At 43.7% G+C, this 19935-nt stretch overlaps 1 protein-coding gene across 3 annotated transcripts in view; it reads left to right on the forward strand.

The window, feature by feature from the left end:
* Positions 1–19935, forward strand: part of MYRFL (myelin regulatory factor like) — a 122111-nt gene that overhangs the window by 61816 nt on the left and 40360 nt on the right. For all 3 annotated transcript variants that reach the window (XM_059186306.1, XM_059186307.1, XM_059186308.1), the window contains 4 exons: positions 707–817; positions 2368–2458; positions 11506–11706; positions 19331–19439. In XM_059186306.1, the coding sequence (XP_059042289.1) occupies positions 707–817; positions 2368–2458; positions 11506–11706; positions 19331–19439 (512 nt within the window). The remainder of the gene's footprint in view (positions 1–706; positions 818–2367; positions 2459–11505; positions 11707–19330; positions 19440–19935) is intronic.

The raw sequence follows: 19935 nt of genomic DNA on the forward strand, positions 1-19935 counted from the left end.
GGCAGTCCAAAGTGAGCGTTCACCCTGTGGAATGACTTGGAGTGGGATTTGCTTTTTTGACAGTTTGGCTGGGATGTAGTTGACACATCTCAGTGTTTTGAACTTGAGTCAGTCCCATCTGGGCTGGAAAGAAGGTGATCCCACTGCCTGGAGAGATCAGGCAGGAGCTCAGCCTGATGCTCAAGTGGGAGCCACATGTGCCAACACATCACCGAGAGGCCTGGTGCATCTGGTTCTCCCTCACCAGGCTGGGCTGTCTGGGGTCTTCCTTGGGAGCCAAGCCAGGAGGAGGCAAATATGTGAAGGGGATGCCAAGGAATTCATGAGGAAATTACAGGAATTGCTTGTCAGGACGCAAGTGCTCTAGCAACAATGGCAGAGGCACAAATGAAAAGTCTTCTCTTCCCATTGTGGAATTAAAAGAACGCATACATGGTATGAGGAGCACATGCTCTTATGAGTCAGAAACTCTGGGCTTGAGCTTCTGCTAAATGAGCATATCTCACCTTTCCTGGTTGTTCCCTGGCAGCCATTTCTGACCGTGTTGTGGAGAGTTTATTAAAAATCGGTGCCTGGAGTAAACTGTTCTCCTCAGAGTGATGGGGATGGGGGTACTGAACATACCTGAGAATCTCAGAACAAGGTAGAGGTGATCTAGAGTCCATATTCTCTCACAGTGTCTTGGTATTTCTGCTGTTTGTTTTAGAATCGACCTGCCGGCCGACCAGGTCACCAAAGTTACGCTGGGTCGGTTACACTTTAGTGAGACGACAGCGAATAACATGAGGAAGAAGGGAAAACCAAATCCTGACCAGAGGTACTGGCATTCGTGTGTATGCCCCTCCATGGCCGGGGACTCCATCTGACTAGCTGGCGCCCTCTAGAGGCCCCTCTGATACGCTTGGCCGGACCAGCCTACATGCCGGTCTCCGGTCTCCCGTCTCCAGTCTCTGTGGCCCCTTTCTCTCATCTTGGACTCTTCCCATTTATTGCCACATCTCATTTACCCTCAGTCGTCTTCCTTGTCCTTCCTCAGCCCCTACAGTGCCTGCTCCCCTGTCCAGCCCCAAATCTGCCTTAATTCCATCCCTGATTCTCTGGAGTGACCACACGTTTATGCCTCACTGTTGTCCAAAGGCTGAGGACCGTCAGACCACCCTGCTCTAACCTGTGTTCTTGTCACCAGTATAAAGGCTTGAGTCCTGGAGCTCTGTGATCGCTTTTTTTGGTTAAAAAAAAAAAATGAACTTGCATTAATAATTTAAGTCTCTGGATCTTCTACTGTGGTCCCAGACTAGCAGAGATGGTGTCCCCTGGACACTTTTTAGAGGTACAATTTCTCAGGCCTCACCAAAGACCTACTGAACCAAAAACTCTGGGGTGGGGCCCAATAATTTGTATTTTAACAAATCCTCCAGGTGACCTAGATGCATATTCAAATTTGGGAATACTGGTTTTAGTACATAAGTATTGGAGTTGGAAAGACTTGAGTTTGAATTTGATACTGCCATATACTAGCTGGGTGACCTCGAGCATGTCACTTCATCCATCCTGTAAAATGGGGACAATGTTTATATCCTGCTCCAGTCGGGTTGTTCTTAGGGTTCTAAGTGAGATACTGTAGATAAATTGCTTAACCAAGCATATTGCACATTTTGAGGACTCAGATGATGGCTAATGATTATAAGGAAAATAACAATTATTTTACTATTAGTGTTTTTTTCAATATGGGGGAAAACTATTATTCTCTGAGGATCAGACATCTGTGGAGTTATAGAAGAAGGAGGTAAGGTTTCTGCATCCAGTTCTTAAAGCCAAAGCTTCTCTCAGAGGGATAGTTTCATTTTGACTTTCAAGAAATGATCTGATCTTAAAAATGCCACATCAGTATTACACAGGAAGAAATAACAGAAGTAACGTTGATGAAAATTGCACTGGGAGCAACTGGAGGGGAGGGTTGAGGTCTTTGAGTAAGGTCTTGAATGGGGGGTAGACAGGGGGCCTGACCAAGAGCAGACGGTGTGGGAAGGAAGGGCCCTGCTGGGACTGGGTGCATAGCTTGGGCGGCTCTGGGCAGAGGGACCTCTTAGGTGGCCGTCTGTTGTGTGTCTGCCTGTGAGCAGTGCTATGCTGTGGGCTTCTGGAACAGCTCACAGATACCCCAGAGTGGGCAGAGGGAGGGCCCACAACAATATTGAGTGAATCAACTGCTTTTTGATTTCACAGGAAGGGCAACTTAGAACAGAATAGGAAGTCTTTAAGCATGCAAAGCTATCTAGGTAAATTCACTTTTAAGCATCGGGTGGTGTTTGATGGCACAAATTCTGTTTCTCTTTCCTGACATGTTATCTGCTGTTTCTGAGGTAGATACTTCATGCTGGTGGTTGGGCTGTATGCTGTGCACCAAGACCAGTTCTACCTACTGTCTGCCCACATCTCTGAACGGATCATTGTAAGGGTAAGCTTCAGTTCCTTAACGTTTCTGAGCCCACCTGCTTTTCTCCTCTCAAGGAGAATTTGCATTTTCTTTTCTTTTTTTAAAATTAAAAAAAATTTTTTTTTGAATTTACTTTTCAGTGGCATGCTCGAAGTGAGCTGTTTCTCAATGGCTCATAGTAAAGGCAGGTTTTATTATTTTCATTTCCATGTAATGGTTCTCAGCCAGAACTTTTGTCCCTCAAAGGTCATATGGCAATGTGTGCCAACATTTTTTGGTTGTCACAGTTAGGGGTGCTACTGGCCTATAGTGGGTCCAGGCTGGAGGTGCTGCTCAGGGCCTTACAATGAACGAGATCCCCCTTCCAAAATGTCAGTAGTGCTGCAGTTGAGAAACTGGCCCTGGCACTGGGCTGACTAATTTACATGTGACACCATTGTATACTGTGTCACGTTTATGTTAGCTTCTTTGTATGCAGAGGGGCTGAGGCTCAAGAGGCCAGGAAACTCCTGGTGATCACTGGGTCTGTGAATGACGGGGTTTACTCTGATCCCAAAAGTAGAAAGAAGGCATTTCATACCCCAGTGTGACTGGTGACCCAGGGAACATCTGGGCCCCTGCCTACCACATGGTAACGGTTCAGCACGTCTTGCTGAGTGAATGATTGGTCACAGCTGTGGACAGGAATCTTGGCAGCCACAGAAACAGAAAGCTGTTGGCAGCTGGAGCTGCAGCTGTGTGAGGCCTGGCTGGCCACCGCTGAGAATACCGGGGGCTTAAGGTAACGGGTCACCACAGGCCTGGCAGCCAAGGAAGGGCTGTGTCGTGCCACGGGGAGGACACGTAAAGCCCAACAGGAAAAATCATTGAGTACAGCAACTTCTGTGGCTGTTACTCTTTGGCCTGTGGACCAGATCTGCCTCTTTGGGGAGAGGAGTCTTTCCTTTCTTGGGTTGAGCCATTCTGAAACACAGGGCTCTCTGTGTAATTCTTCTAATCAATTAAAAATAGGAAGCCACTTGTAAGTGGAAATCCTTAAATGAGTTTCAGTGGAGGTGACGTAACGATGGAAATGAGGTAAAACACTTGTGTTTGGATGTCCCAGGGCTAGGCTTCGTCCCTGCCATTTTTGTGGGACCTGATCCAATCTGTGGCAAACAGAGTGCCATTCAAGCGAAGGCAGGTGGGGCCCTCTTCCTGGGTCATGGGCCAAGGGCAGCGGTTCTCCACCCACAGCGGGCTGCAGGGCAATCTTGGACATCTCGCCTAATGACCTCTGGGATTGTGTGTTGCCCTAACAAACATGATTTAAAAGTAGAGTCTGGAAGTCTGGGTCACTTATTGCTTCTGGTTTTTCACAGGAAAAACCATTCTTTTCAGAGTTAGCATAGGTTAGATATTACGAAAGTGCAGCTTTGAGCTAGGAAACTCATGCCTGAGTCAGGCAGCCTGCTAGTCACCCGTGTACCTTGAATAATGTACAAGGTGTCTGTTTTCTCCATTTCCTGCTGCCAGTTCTGTTCTCTGGCTGTGGTGAAGCCCACAAGGCAGCAACACGAGAGAGCACTACTGTCTAGTATTCTGTTACCAGAACTCTATTCACTGGTGCCTCCTCCTATCCGAAACGTCATGATCATTTAACTCAAGATCACTTTGAAAAGTTGAGTGTTCCTACAATTCATATTCGGAATGAATACTAAAAAATATTAAATTATACTTAGTATACATTGGGTGTCATGTTACTCACTAAATTTTTATTTTAAAGAAATGATTGCATTCCAGATTTGATTGCAGTCTTCTAGCCATAAGTTTTGGTTAAAGAGAATGCCCTAGTCTAGAAGTATGCTGGTCATTCAGGGGTCACTCTAGCAACAACGAGAAGAGGGAGAATGGTAATGCAGTCAACCATTCTACCCCTCCCCCAAACTAGAAATATCTCTTTGATTCTATTTCGTTCTAACCCCAAATGCAGAAGTGAAAATGAATGCAGTTTTGAATCTATTTAATTAACGTTTAAACCAACCAAGAGAAAAAAAACCGAGCTTCAGATATGGTGATGTTGTTTGAATCAGGGAGTTTTTGAAACATTCACATGACACATTTCCTGCCCCTAAGATTCTATAGGTATATGCCTTGGACGTATATCTATGGTCAGACAGAGGGCAGACCAGCTCACATTCTCCCAAAAAGCCAGATGTGTCCTCTTGGGCCATAGCCTGGGTCTGTTAGTTTGAGCTCCAGAATAAAGGGAGAAAAATTTGACAACTGAACAATGTTATAAGAGCAGACTGCGTTATACAGAGAATGGCAAATTGCACTGAGCAAATGCAGGTTAATTTTGAGGCCTAAGAATCATTCCTCCCAAAAGCTGAGATTAATGTAAGGGAAAATGTAGGAGGCGTGGACTAGATGAGTTTCCAGCTTCCAGAAAGGCTTCAGAGACCAAGCTTGTCAGAATTCTCCTTAGGGAGGGTATGATGGGCAAGACCCAGGAATGGTTCATCTGGGTTGTCAATCAAAACAGCTTTAGAGATAGATTATGGTCCTGTCGTGTAGATTGATCAATTTCATGGAAATTAAGGTTTACTCCAAAGACAGATTTATTTCCCAGGTCTTTTGTTTTGGGGAGCATTCTGCCATGGAATTCCTTCAGATTCTCCTTGTTAATGACTAGGTTTTCATTCAGCTCCACTTTCCTTCTAAAACACATAATTAAACCTGGTTTGGAGTGCTGTGTTGTACGCAGGAGGGATGATTACTTTTGTCTGCCTTTCAAAGACGCACCGGGGTTTCCTAGTTTTGAAAATGAATACATTATTCCAGTTTCTTTTCCAGAAGAATAAAAACATGCGTGTCCCTAAGAAATGCCCCCTTACTGCCCTGCAAACTGCACTGTCCTAATGAGAAACCAACAAACAAGGACAGAGAAAGCAAAAGAAAGGATCCAGCTGCAAGGATGGGGAAGGATGGGCATAGAGCAGAGCCACCCCAGGGCCCGGTTTGCCCTTTTCCACTAACCTCCCTTCCCTCCCCATCCCCGCCCCACCCCCACCCCCTGCCACACACATCTGTCTTCTGGAGTTCAGATGAATTTTTTTTTTTTTTAAACCCAAAGCAATCAGTATGTGGAGCAATGTCCACTTCACCCCATGGTTTGGATTCAACTTTTGTTAACTCTGAAAGGGGTAACTTGACCAGGAATATATGGGACCAAAAATCCCCCAGTGAGTAAAACAGAGATTCCTGGGTCCTCCCTCCACAGCTTCTGATTCAATATTTTAGATATACATTTCTAACAAGTTTCCAGGAGAGGCTGCTGACCTTCAGACCACACTTGGAGTAGCACTGATAGGGAGAATTTCTAGTCCCATTTTCCACATCCCTTTCAACAGGAACAAAAATTTATTTGCTATGAATTGTCTTCCTCAACTCAAGCTTTCCTAGTATGCTCTTTGCTGCTTTAGAAGCCCAACAACAGTGAAGCAAAGAAATTCCAGCTTTCCATTCCAAACTTAGAACGGCCTTGAGTTTACTACTATTCATTGCTGTTTCCTTTTCCAAGCACCTGCAGAGGGCGCCATTTACACTTTACTCAGCGAATGGAGCTTCCCTCAGAATTTGTGCATCTCTCTAGGTCTTCACAGAATCTTTTAACAGGAGTAGATTCTATCTCAAGAAACCACTTTCTGTGCCCATCCCTAAGAAACAAGTCCTCGTCCATGAAAGTTTTACCTTAAGATGGTAGCAATTCAGTCCCATCTTCAGGCTCCACTTCTGATGGTAGTTCTCTTCCTATTTCCACCACATCTGCAGTTTCCTCCCTCTGCTAAAGCCTTGAACCTCTCGAAGTCCTCTATGAGGGTTGGAATCAACTTCTTCCAAACTCCTATTAGTGTGGATTTTCCCACCTTTTCCCATGAATCAGGAATGTCCTTAATGACATCTAGAATGCTAAATCCTTTACAGGTTTTCAGCTTAATTTGCCCAGATCCATCAGAGAAATCACTGTCGATGGCAGCTATAGCCTTATGAAACGTATTTCTTAAATAATAAGACTTGAAAGTCAAAATGACTCCTTGATCCACAGGTCATAGAATAGATGTTGTGTGAACAGGCATGAAAGCAACATTAATCTCATTGTACATCTCCATCAGAGCTCTTGGGTGACCAGGTGTATTATCAATGAGCAGTTTTATATATGAGTGTGTGAGTATAAATTTTTTTTAAGATGCAGGAGACTTTTTTATTTTAAAGATTTATTTGAGGGACACCTGGGTGGCTTAGTTGGTTAAGCGTCTGCCTTCAGCTCAAGTCATGATCCCAGGGTCCTGGGTTCAAGTCCCTCATTGGGCTCCTTGCTCAGTGGAGAACCTGCTTCTGCCTCTACTGGCCACTCCTCCTGTTCATGCTCTCTCTTTCTCTCTGTTGCTCCCTCTCTCTCTCTCTCTCTGACAAATAAATAAATCTGTAGTTTAAAAATATATATATTTATTTGAGAGAAAGAAAGAGAGTGCAGGGGGAAGGAGGGGTTGAGGGAAAGGGACAGATAGAATCTCAAGCAGATTCCCTGCTGAGTGTGGAGATCAATCTCCAGACCCTGAGCTCATGTCTTGAGCTGAAATCAAGAGTTGGATGCTTAGCTGACTGAGCTGCTCAGGTGCTCTGAACAGTCATATTTGGAAAGAAATCTTTCCTGAGTTGTAAGTCTTAACAGTGGGCTTAAAATACGGAATAAACCATGTTATAAACAGATATGCTATCATCTAGGTTTTGTTCCATTTACAGACCCCAGGCAGAGTAGATTTAGCATAAATTCTTAAGGGCCTGAAGCTTTTCAGAATGGTCTGTGAACACTGACTTCAACTTAGAGTCAGCCTGTCCTTGGAAGCTTTGAAGCCAGGCATTAACTTCTCTCTAGGTATGAAAGTTCTAGATGGCATCCTCTTCCAGTAGAACCCTATTTCATCTACATTAAAAAATCTTTTGTTTAGGGTGCCCGAGTGACTCAGTCAGGTAAGCATCCAACTCTTTTTTTTTTTTTTTTAAAGATTTTATTTATTTATTTGACAGAGAGAGAGATCACAAATAGGCAGAGAGACAGACAGAGAGAGAGATGAGGAGAAGCAGGCTCCCCACTGAGCAGAGAGCCCCATGCGGGACTCGATCCCAGGCCCCTGGGATCATGACCTGAGCTGAAGGCAGAGGCTTAACCCACTGAGCCACCCAGGCGCCCCAGCATCCAACTCTTGATTTTGGCTCAGATCTCTCTCTTGTGCTCTCTCAAATAGATAAATAAATAAATAATTAAAAAAAAAATCTGTTGTTTAGTATAGTCACCTTCATGGTTGATCTAGAGCTTCTGGATAACTCCAGAAGCTTCTATAGCAGCCCTTGCTGCTTCACCTTGCCCTTTCATGTTATACATATAGCATCTTTCCTTAAACCTCATGAACCCTGCTAGTTTCAGACTTTTCTTCTGCAGTTCCCTTACCTCTCAGGCTTCATGGAATTGAAGAGAGGGAGGGCCCTCCTCTGGAGAAGGCTCTGGCTAAAGGCAATGTGGTGGTTGGTTTGATCTTCTGTCCATACCATTCGAACTTTCTCCATGTTAGCAGTAAGGCTGGGTCACTTTCCTACCATTTGTGTGTTCTCTGGAGAAGCACTTTTAATGTCCTTGGCCTTCACAACTTGGCTGTCTGGCACAAGAGGCTGTGCTTTCGGCCTATCTCGGCTTTCAACGTGCCTTTCTCACTAAGCCTCATTCTTTCCAGCCTTTGATGTAAAGTGAGAGACATATGTCGCTTCCTTTCACTTCAGTACTGAGATGCCATTATAAGGTTGTTAATTGGCTTAATTTTAATGTTGATGGTCTCAAAGAATAGTGAGGCCCCAGGAGAGAGAGAGGTGGGGAAATGGCTCATTGGTGGAATAGTTAGACTAATACGCAGAACATTTATCGATGAAGTTCTGCCATCTTATATGGGCATGGTTTGTGGCTCTGCAAATTATGATGATAACATCAAAGATCACTGATCACAGATTACATAACAAATGTAATAATGAAAAAGTCTGAAATACTGTGAGAATTACCAAATTTGTGGCAGAGACATGAGATGAGCAGATGCTGTGGCATCAGTAGTTGGTGGCACAGACAGACTTGCTTGATGAAGTCTTGCTACAAACCTGCAATTTATTAAAAAAAAAAAAAAGTACTATTTGGGAAGTATAGTAAAGTAAAGCTCAATAAAAGGAGATATGTCCATTGGACAGTAGTTGCTATGCACAGCAGTGTGTTAAGGACAGTTTGACTCTCTCATCCTCATTTTTAAGAAGCATTCATATATACATGGTTTCAGTAAGTTCCCATAACACTATGAGATAGTCAAGAAGTCATTATTATTTTTAAGCTTCAAAGAAGAAAAGCTGGTACAGAAATGTTAAGTGACTGCCCCAAGATCACACAGCCAGTTTGTGTCATAACAGATTAAACTGTTCTGGTCTTCCCTAAGTATATAGGGCTGTGGGATAAATAATGAAAGTATTTTAGAGATTTTAATTCATTTTGAGGTTTGATATCAGTGAACCACTCTTGGACCACATGGGAACACCACTTCATAATTCCAGAAAGAGGTAGTACATTACAGTTTGCTTTGACCCATTAAGATTGCGGATACCAAAGAAGGGGAAAAAGTTCAGAGACTTTATAACATTTCCCATTACTGATGAGACAGACCCCTCCATAGGTCTATACATGTAAAAAAATTGCAGATCTGTGGCCCTTTCCAAGATGACTTGAATGTATTTTAGGGATTTGAGTTTTCATCTGATGAAAGCTATGTGAGATTGTTATAACTGTTCCAAAAAAGTAAGTCTAGTTACATCTGCTGTTTAACGTGATATGAAGTTTATGATAATAATTATCCCAAAGCTCATTAAGAAAAAAAAAAATCCATCACTGTCTGTTTTGTTTCCTTGAAGTGGCTCATTATGTTCAGAGTAGAGCAAAATGCATCAGCATTTATATGGTATACCTTTGGATTTAGTTGATTGCTTGCAATAAAAGGATTTGAGTCAAAGCCAATTTGCCATTCACTACCGAGGGGGCTCTTGGGACCTTGTATCAAAGCACTTTGTTTAAGTGAATTCACACAAAACAATGTTCAAAGTCGTTACTTTCTATTCTTTTACTGCTTTTGTCTATCAAATGTCAGTGGTTGAGTCTTCTAAGCAGTTCCGGGTTCAAATAGGCAAGAGTGAAAAAGTTGAAGACACCTAAAAGTTCTTTCATTGAACCTAAGCTAAGAAATAAACTTTGTGGGTTTTAAAAAATTATTATTTTGAAATGGGTAGCACATGCTTATGGTAAAAACATCCCAACAATACAAAGAGTGTGTATGTTAAGTAGTGAATCTGCTTCCCAGCCCAATTTCTACATCGCCCGATTCCTGTTCTTGAAGAAACCATTGCTATTGGTGTCTTGGGTATTCTCCAGAGTTAATCTATGCATATTCAGGTCCTGAGTTCACAATGTCTCCTGCACTACTCAGAAAGGCAGCGTGAAGACATTGCAAGAGTGTTAACCTTTTAGATGATCACAGTCTATAGTGTTTGTCTGAATTTGTGACAGCTTACCTCAAACACAGAAAAATCAGATTTAGAACAATAGGTCATAATTTTAAAAACAAATTAATTTTTTTGTGAGGATTTGGAGGGATTCAGAGAACCTTACTTAAAGATATTTGGAAAGATATTCAGCAGCCACAGGAGGTGGAGATGAAGGAAGCCAGTAGAGTGAAAAATTCTTCAGCAGAGAATTTTAGTTAAGAGTAAAATCTTCAGGGGCGCCTGGGTGGCTCAGTGGGTTAAGGCCTCTGCCTTTGGCTCAGGTCATGATCCTGGGGTCCTGGGATCGAGCCCTGCATCGGGCACTCTGCTCAGTGGGGAGCATGGTTCCCTTCCTCTCTCTCTCTGCCTGCCTCTCTGCCTACTTGTGATTTCCATCTGTCAAATAAATAAATAAAATCTTTAAAAAAAAAAAAAAGAGTAAAATCTCCAGAACTTTGTCTGGTTTTCATAGTTTCACTTGGATTCTCTTTGAAGACTGCATTTGGTCAGGGTTACATTTTATTTTAGTTTATTTATTTGAGAGAGAGCAAGCAGAGGGAGAGGGAGAGAGAGAGAGAGAGAGAAGCAGACTCCCTGCTGAGCAAGGAGCCAGACGCCGGGCTCAATCCCAGGACCCTGGGATCATGATCTGAGCTGAAGGCAGATGCTTAACCAACTGAGCCACCCAGGTGCCCCCCGCCAGGATTACTTCTAATAGGAAAAGTTAGACTCTTTCTTTAATGATTAAAGGAACTATAAGTCCAGCTCCAGAATTTACGAGCTTTGTGGCCTTGGGCAATTTGTTGCTCTTTTCTGAGGCTTCTGGATAACTGCAAAATGAGGCTGATGGTATAGATCTCATAGAGTGGGGGTGTGGACTAGCTCAAACAAATGTAGCTGTTGTCATTCTTCCTTCTGTGTCATCTGTGTTTAGGGAATAGTTGAGGTGTATTAAATATACTTGTACTGTTATTTGCTTGTCAATTGAGTATGAAATTATAAATATTAAAGTTTTTTGAAGTTATAAAAGGGTTAGCTAAATGCAAACTATTTTTATGTATCTGGACTTTCCTAAGCTTAGAATGTCTTCTGATGTAAGGTTCTGGTTTTAAATCATTATTCTTATTATCCCTGAAAAGAAGGTCATTTTGGGTTCCCTTCTTCCTTATCATCTACCCACTGTAACTGACACATTCTCATTTCAAGATAGTTGCAATAGAGCCTGGACGTCCCAAACCATGGCATTCTGAGCTCCTGCCTGTGGGCAACAGAGAAGTTAGGGGGGGCCCTCCTGGCTCTCCTGGGGCCACAATTTTTTGGCTATGTCAGGATCTCACCCAACATAGGGTTCTCAGGTGAAAGACTTAGATTAACATTCTGTCTTCTTTGCTTGGAGGAATAAAGCAATCATCTATTCCCGCTACTCTAACTATAATTGTAACATATTTATGTATTTTTTCCAGGCCTCTAACCCAGGGCAGTTTGAAAATGACAGTGATGTATTATGGCAGCGAGGACAAGTTCCAGAATCTGTCATTTGTCATAGTCGAGTGGGAATAAATACAGACGCCCCAGATGAAGCCCTGGTCGTCTGCGGCAACATGAAGGTGATGGGGACGATTATGCATCCCTCTGACAGCCGCGCGAAGCAGAACATCCAGGAGGTGAGCACGGGGCTGGCCTCGGGCACCTCCTCAGACACCTGAGGCAAGTGAGCTGGGAGCTCCTGGACGCTGACACGCTTGCAAAGGGCATCTTTACATGTCTCCCGTTGGTGTGAGACGAACACAGGGCTTAACAGTTGTGAGTGTGGAAGCTGGCTGGGACTGGAACATGCTTCCTACCCAGAAGAATGGAGCCCACCTGACAGGAGCGGTGGGCAATGACAGCCTGGAGGGGCTTTACAAGCAGAACGTCTCTGAGTTACTGGCCATGGGCTACTGCCCTTCCTACCATGCATGTCAGCTGCTGGAGCTTGCCTTTTTCTTTGCCATCTCCAGATGTCCATCTCCCTGTCCATCTTCCAGACACTGTCTCAGTCCAGTTCCTGCCCAGATCTCTCCTGAGCCTCCCAGCCTCTTCCTCCCAGAGTCCCCGGCAGCCATCGTCTTCCCTACCTGCGCGTCTTTCTCTGAGCTGCCATTAGAGGAACTCCTCCTCCCCTTCTTCCCTCCAACTAGGTCAATCCCATCACCTAAGGCTCCAGGCCCAGACCTTCTCCTATCTATGGAGAGGGAGTCGCCTCGTGGAAATCAGGCCTGGAAATCGGGAAGTGCTTCATGCCTTTGGGCTCATCCCAGCAACATGGCCCTACAAGACAACTCTGCCCAAACCCACTGCCTTCATCTAGAAGGTGGAAACGGAGCCGCTCGGCTGGATCCTACCAAGTCTTTTATAGTTTTTAACACATTGAGATAAGGATCATCTTGGAAAGCCACAACTGCTATGAAAACCCAAGAGATTAGGATTAAGATGCTTATCCCTTAGCCAGGCAACACTCAGATCTAGCTCGTCCGCCACTGAATTCTGTTTCTCCTTCACTGCTTCTACCACGTCCCCACTGTCTCACACACCCTGCTTCTCCGGTAAGCATGTTTGAGGCTGTGGCAGAATTATGTTTTTGAACCTCCTTTCCTTAGTCTTTTTTTAGTTAGTAGGAGACATAATCTGTAAATCATTGGCCAGTCTTCCAGACTGCATTCCTTTCCCAGTGCAAATGTGCACTGGTTTTTCTAAACCGGCCAAGGAATGTCCTCCTTTGCTGAGTGGATTCCAAAGAATGGTTGTAATTGTAGACTTTTATTCTGATTGCAAAGCTGTGGTTCATGTTAGAAGAGCTGTGACCTATTGCCGGATGGGAACTCTTAGGGCTAGAAAGTTCTCACATACATTTCCCGATCCCAGTCCTAGATATTGTGCTTTTGACTTTTAGAGACAGATAAACTGTCTGCGTTTCAGATCACACCAACTCAAACTTAATTCTGCAATGGGCTGTACAATTCCCTGCCAGGTCTTATCTAAATGCAAATGGAAGACGACACGTCGGGAGGACCCCACAACCCCACCTGCTACTACCAGGCCACCACCCCGAATTCACTTACCAAACATCTTGGTTTGAAGAAAACATAACCAGCTTCCCTAGAACTTCTCAAACCTCTTCTAGGCAGCCTTCTGGCATAAGTCAAGTGTCACCCCAGTCCGGGCTGTAATGTGGAATTCCTGTATTTCCATCCTGCTTTGTGGCAACATGATGGGATAAAGAGAAGCCCACACTCTGGAGGAAGGCCAGAGTTTTAGTCCTGATTCTGGCAACCACTGGCCCAGGAACCTTGGCACAGACATGTTCTATGCCTCTGTGGATTCTCCTGTGAACAGGGAAAGCTCATATTCAACTCACTTGTGTTAAAGTACATCTTAGCTCACATACATGAAGCATTCTTTAGCTGTACAGATAGATATTACCATTATTTACTTGTATAAGATGCAAATGATATGTAAGTCATTTATTAAATTATTTCCTATTAATATATTTGTTCTTAATAGGTCTATCCACATTTATGAAATGTAGCTTTCTAGAAATCTTACTTGTGTGGCCACTTTAGCCACACAGTTTTGAGCAATGGAATGCAGAGAGGGCCTGAAGTGCCCTGTGGCTGAATATGGACAGGCCCATCAGGGGACCTTCCTCAAAATACTCAAAATATCCACAGCCCCTCACTGACCAATGGGCTGCTTACAACCAGGTGCAGTCACCAGAAAAGGGAAGATCCCATACATCGCCAGACCTCTTCACCTTCCCCCTTTAAATATGGTCCCCACCCACTGCCTTGTGGCAGACAGCCTGTCCCTCCCTGTCTTGCCTACAACTCCCTTGTGGTGTGTTTGGTAAATTTCTACCACTTTTCTTCTGCTTCGGATGAATCCTTTCGCTGTCCATGCCGCTAGCTTCCACTCAGTTGGGTTGCCCCTACATTTGGGGTCTCCTGTCCAATCGGGAGAGACACCACGCTTATCAATCCTATTCACCATTCCAGGCAAGAGAGTTGATGGTAACGACGATGGGGCTGACAGATAGGTGAACTTCATCCTCACTTCCCCTGACTCAGTTTTTCCAACTTTTAAAAATAGCCATTCCATTCTGAGAAGTGGGATCCTTGGTTGATCTGATTACAAGCCCAGGACTGGAGGCAATTTCCCATCCTTTAAGGGTACATGGTCACCAGAGCTGGCTTCTGGACGAGCTGTTGCAAAACTAAGTGGCCACACACGTTGCCCAGGGCAGCAATCGGGGAAAATGAACAGAAGTTGCTGCTTTGCCCTGGCTCTGTGCCTCCTCACTCAGGGCACCCGAGGTTGTTTTGTGGGGATTAGGCACAGAGTACGCTGCATAGAGAGCCCTGGTGGAGATCTCTGCACTCATCTGGACACACAGCCAGGAGAGAGACGATAGAGCAGATGTGATGGAAACCTGTGATGTGGAAGGACTGGGAACATGAGGTCGGCCTAAGTGGGGAGCAGCCTCACTTACGCAGACATTGTGTTTCCTGATGGGACTATGGATTGTAGAAAGAAATGCAGCTCTTACAACAGAAACCGCGAAATCAGGGTGGAGCCAATATGCTGAGAAACAAAGGAACGTGAAAAACGTCAAGGTCAATGCCTGAAAAAAAGTGAGGAAGTTGAAAGTTGCATGCGTCAGTCAAATTCTGTGATGACTGCTGAAAACAAGGCTGCGAACGATTCAAAAATAAAAGCCAGGAAAGAAGTCAGTTAAGATGAAATGCTCCGAGAATGTTTTCCCCAAACGCATCAGCCGTGTGGTAGAGACCAAAGCGTCGAGCTGGAGAAGGTCAGCCATGCGAAGTCTCCCCTTGAGGCCATGAGCCGGATGCAGGAGTTCCATAGCTTCCAGTGAGATGGTGTACTCCAGCTGCTCCATGGTCAGGTGAGGCGGTGTACTCCAGCTGCTCCATGGTGAGGCGGTGTACTCCAGCTGCTCCATGGTCAGGTGAGGCGGTGTACTCCAGCTGCTCCCCATGGGAGCCTGGGCTGTGGCCAGAGGACAGATAATGAGATCTCCCTCCCTGAACAGACTGGAGTCCCAGAGACAAGAATGCCTTTTCTGTGGTGCAGTTCTTGAGGGCACGTCGGAGAAGCCTTGGGTGTGACGCGGGCGTGATGCCCCAAGACAGTGACAGCCATTTGCATTCAGGCTCAAAACGTTCCCAAACTGCCACGCTCAAGATCGAATCAGACCCTGGAACTCAGCTTCTAGCTTCTTACTCACCACATGTTGATGAGCAGGGTGTGCTGTGAAGTGCGGATCAGCGTTGGGTTCCTGGAGCAGGATTCCCAGAAGGCACAGGCCCTGCCGGGCTTTCCCTCTTTCCTTGAAGGGTTTGGGTGTAGCTACACACCAGACACATTGCTAGGCCCTGCAGAGGTCCTGAGATGAAGGAGCTATGGGCTTTATCCTCGAAAATAGAACTTTTAAAAAACTTTTTAAAATTTAAACTCCAAGTAGGAAATACTCATTGAATCTCCAGTGCCTGGGATAACACATCAGGCACACAGTAGCTGTTCCTTAAATATTTGCTGAATGACCTGTCCCTCTCCCTCTCCCTCTGCTCTCCGCACCCCACCCCCGCCACCAACCTTGCACTCTCTCTCTTAAGTAAATAAATAAAAAATAAATAAATTTTAAAAATCTCTTTAAAAAGTAAATACTGTTGAATGAATGAAGGAGCTCACAGTGTTAGCGGTGTGAGAGCTCCTTCCCAGCATGGTGGCAAGGGCTTCCCTGCTCTGGCCTTAATCCTTATAGTGTAGTAATGCCCACCTCTGCTCTTGATGTGCAGGCATCATTCTGGGGACTTTGCCCTTGGGACTCCGCTCATGGAGTTCTTTCTGCTTGGCATCCCTGTCTTGGTCTAACCCTTTCTCCCTGCCTTGTCTCTCTTTCCCTAACTCCTATCTTAAATTCCTTTTTATTAGACTTATTTATCAAATAATTTATTTATCAAATGTTTGTTGAACATCAACTACATGCAACAGATTGTACTGGAAACTGGTAATATGGGGTGCCTGGATGTCTCAGTCTTCAAGCATCTGCCTTTGGGTCAGGTCATGATCCTGGGGTCCTGGAATCGAGCCCCGTGTTGGACTCTTTGCTCAGTGGGAAGCCTACTTCTCCCTCTCCCTCTCCCCCTGGTTGTAGTCTCTCTTTCTCTGTCTCTCTGTCAAATAAAATCTTAAAAAAGAAAGAAAGAAAGGAAGAAAGAAAGAAAAAGAAGGAAAGAAAGAAAGAAAGGAAGGAAGGAAGGAAGAAAGAAAGAAAGAAAGAAAGAGAGAGAAAGAGAAATAAGAGAAACTGGTAATATGGTGATGAACAGAAAACCATGGTCCTAAATATGTCTTGTCCCTCATGGGGTATATATCCTATAGGGAAGACAGGTAATAAAGGTGACACAGCTAGTAGCCTGGTGATAACTTTGATCAGTGCTATGCAAGAAAACAGCAGCTCCTGTTAGCACAGAAGGCAAAGGGACCCTTTCTAGTATTGGAAATCAAGAAGTGCTTCCTTGGTGAAGGGATGTTTATGTTGGGGGAGAAGGTAGGAGTGGAAAGGAAGAGATTTGGAGGCAGGGAAAATGCCCCAAGCCAAGGGCCAGAAGTGAAAGGAGCAGAATTTGTTTGAGAACCAAAATAAGGCAAGATCTCGGTGGGGCTTCACCATTTCTAGGAAGCCTTCCTTTACGCTCCCCTAGGAATATTTTAGGGACCTCCTTAGAGCTGCCATAATTCTCTTTTCATAATTCCACTATCACTCTGCATTTCTCACATTGTAGTATAATCATATATGATGAGTCTGCCTTCCTGTCTAGACAACAATGTTCATTTAATAAGTGTAAATGTTCATTTAATAAGTGTAAATTTTAGGAAACTTGGAATGTGAAATCCCATAGAAAAAGTATGATACAAGGTCAAGACAATCAGAAAACCCATTTATTTATTTTTACTTTATTTTAAAATTTTTCTTAATTTTTATTTTGCCTATTTTTTCCTTATTTGATTACAATCAACACATAATGTGACATTAGTTTCATGTGTGCAACATAGTGATTCAACAACTCTATACGCTAAGTCTAGCACAAGTAGAGGCACCATCCAGTGCTGTTACAGCTCCACTGACTGTGCTACATTTTCTTCCCACGGCTTCTTCATTCCCTAACTGGAAGCCTGTATCTCCCACTTCCCTTCACCCATTTGCCCATCCCCTCCCCACCTCCCCTCTGGCAGCCATCACTTTGTTCTCTGTATTTATAGGTTTGACTCTGCCTTTTTAGCAACATTTAGCAACATTTTCACTATACTACCTCTTCTTTATCCATTCATCTATGCTTGAACACTTGAGTTGCTTCTTTATCTTGGCTTTTGTAAATAATGCTACAATAAATATAGGGCGCATATATCTTTGTGAATTGGTGTTTTCATTTTCTTCGGGTACTCAGTAGTGGAATTATTGGGTCATATGGTATTTCTATTTTTAACATCTTGAGGAAACTTCATACTGTTTTTCACAATGGTTGTACCATTTTAGAGTCCCACCAACACTGCAAATTTTCACCAACACTTGCTATATCTTGTCTTCTTGATTCTACCCATTTAGGAAGGTGATATCCCACTGTGGTTGGTTTTGATTTCCATTTCCCTATTGATTAGTGACATTGAGCATCTTTTCATGTGTCTGTTGGCTATCCATATGTGTTCTTTGGGAAAATGTCTTTTTAGGTCCTCTGCCCATTCTTAATCAGATTATTTGTATTTTGGTGTTCATTTGTATAACTTCTTTAATATTTTGGATATTAATCCCTTATTAGATCTATATCATTTTCAAATATCTTCAAATATCTTGCCTTTTTGTTTTGTTGATGGTTTCCTTTGCTGTTCTAAAGCTTTTTATTTTGATATAGTCCTAAGAGTTTATTTTTGCTTCTGTTTCCCTTGCCTTAGGAGACATATCTAGAAAAATGTTGCTGTGGCTGATGTCAGAAAAATTACTACCTTTGCTCTTTTTTAGGAGCTTTATGGTTTCAAGTCTCACAATTAGAAGAGCACAAACTTTTAAAAGGCAATCACTTTTGAAAAATGCCAACACTTGGTGTAGTGCATGGTATGTTGAAGGTGATTAGTAAATGTTAGTTGAATAAAATAATGAGTAATGAATTGAACCAAGCTTTGGATTATAGCAGGTATCGAAATAACAGCACATTCAAAATTATACTTCCCAAGAAGAACCTAAAGTGAATTTTTCCCATTTAGTCAGTTAAGTGTCAAGCCACCACCTTTTATAATCAGTCAAACTAATGAGGGACAGGGAGCGTTTAATGATATTGGAAGAGCTTTCCCACTCATCCAACAGAGTGGGTCAAGGGAGGAGTTGAGGGCCATATCAGGGGTTTTCATATAACGAGAAACGAAGCATTTCGGTTACTCTAACACAGAGATGAATGTCCAGGCAGTATAATTTTAATTGCCAAGAGACTACCGGTTTTGTAATTGTTATATCCTAAAAGAAAATTATATCCTGAAAGAAAAAGGGCTGCCAGCATTTTACTTAGAGAATAAGGTCATTAAGAAAAAAACAGTAGGTTCTGCTAGTACCATGAATTCATTAAAAAAAAAACCAAAAAAACAAAAAACAAACTCAAAAGAGAATCCTTTGAATCAAACACATTTGGCTTTAGGAAAAATTCACCCTATTGTCATATTGCTGGGACCAGGTGACATTGTTTTGAGGAATTTGCAGTGAGAGTTAGGAATACCTTTAGTAACCTACAAGAGCAGTGAACTCAGAGGAGCATATACCTTCCCTGCCCAGAGTGGTCTGGGGGAGAAGCCGTCTGCAGGAGAGGAAAGTCTGGATCTCAGAAGGCCTCCTGGGTGGGCATTACAGGGACCTGAGGAAATTTTCTCCAGCAGGGTGTCCAAAAGGAATTCAGTGATACAGGATATATCCATTCCTAAAGGTTTTTTGGTTTTTTTTTTTGTTTGTTTATTTGTTTGTTTTTTACTTTCACTAAGCCTTTTTGATTTGTAAATACAAGGTTGGCCTGTTTCTTTGGTGTTCGCACTGTCTGTCACTGGGAAATGATCCCTTGCCCTCGTGAATAGCGACTGCTTCTCTCCAAAGTCATCCATCTCCATTCTCGGAAGGAGAATTCAAATTTCCTATCTAAACAGGAACTATCTCAGTGGCTGAAATCTGCTCTTCCTGAATTAAATTAGGTTGACACTAATGAACAGCTAAGACGAATAGCCCAAATGAGGGTCGTGGAATACGACTACAGACCTGAATTCGCGTCCTCCATGGGGATAAATGCCACCCATCAAACAGGTAGGTGCACAAAGTCCCTTTTTAATTTTGTGCTGTCAACTCTTGAAAGCTTAATTCCCTCTTTATCTGGTGGTTGTGTGCTGTGGCACTGATTTCCTCTGTGAGATCCACACTCACCAGAATGGGAAAGGTGAGAGAAACGTCTGTGTCACCTGTATTCGACATTCCCATCCCTATTCCTGCACCCACCGTACGGGTGGAATATTTTGAATACGCTGTTTTTCACTGGAGCCATTTTGCTCCTAGGATGAGGGCTCGGGGGCGATGGCAGCTCCAACTGTAAGAGGGGCAGCGTTGGGCAGACCTGGGAGAGGGAGAGGTGGCCGAGTAGGCGGGTCTAGGTCAGAGAAGGGGCAAAGTGGTATTTGTACTCCAGCCCAGGAATCCTAAAGAAACCGGGACCATTTAGGTGGGCAAATCCTCCTGCGGGAAAAGAGGAAGTCAAGCTAATGCCCCACTCTTACGTCTCTATACAGGGATTTTAAGGTATATACCC

The sequence above is a fragment of the Mustela lutreola genome, chromosome 8 (genome assembly GCF_030435805.1).
Source record: "Mustela lutreola isolate mMusLut2 chromosome 8, mMusLut2.pri, whole genome shotgun sequence".
NCBI classification, from domain to species: Eukaryota; Metazoa; Chordata; class Mammalia; order Carnivora; family Mustelidae; genus Mustela; species Mustela lutreola.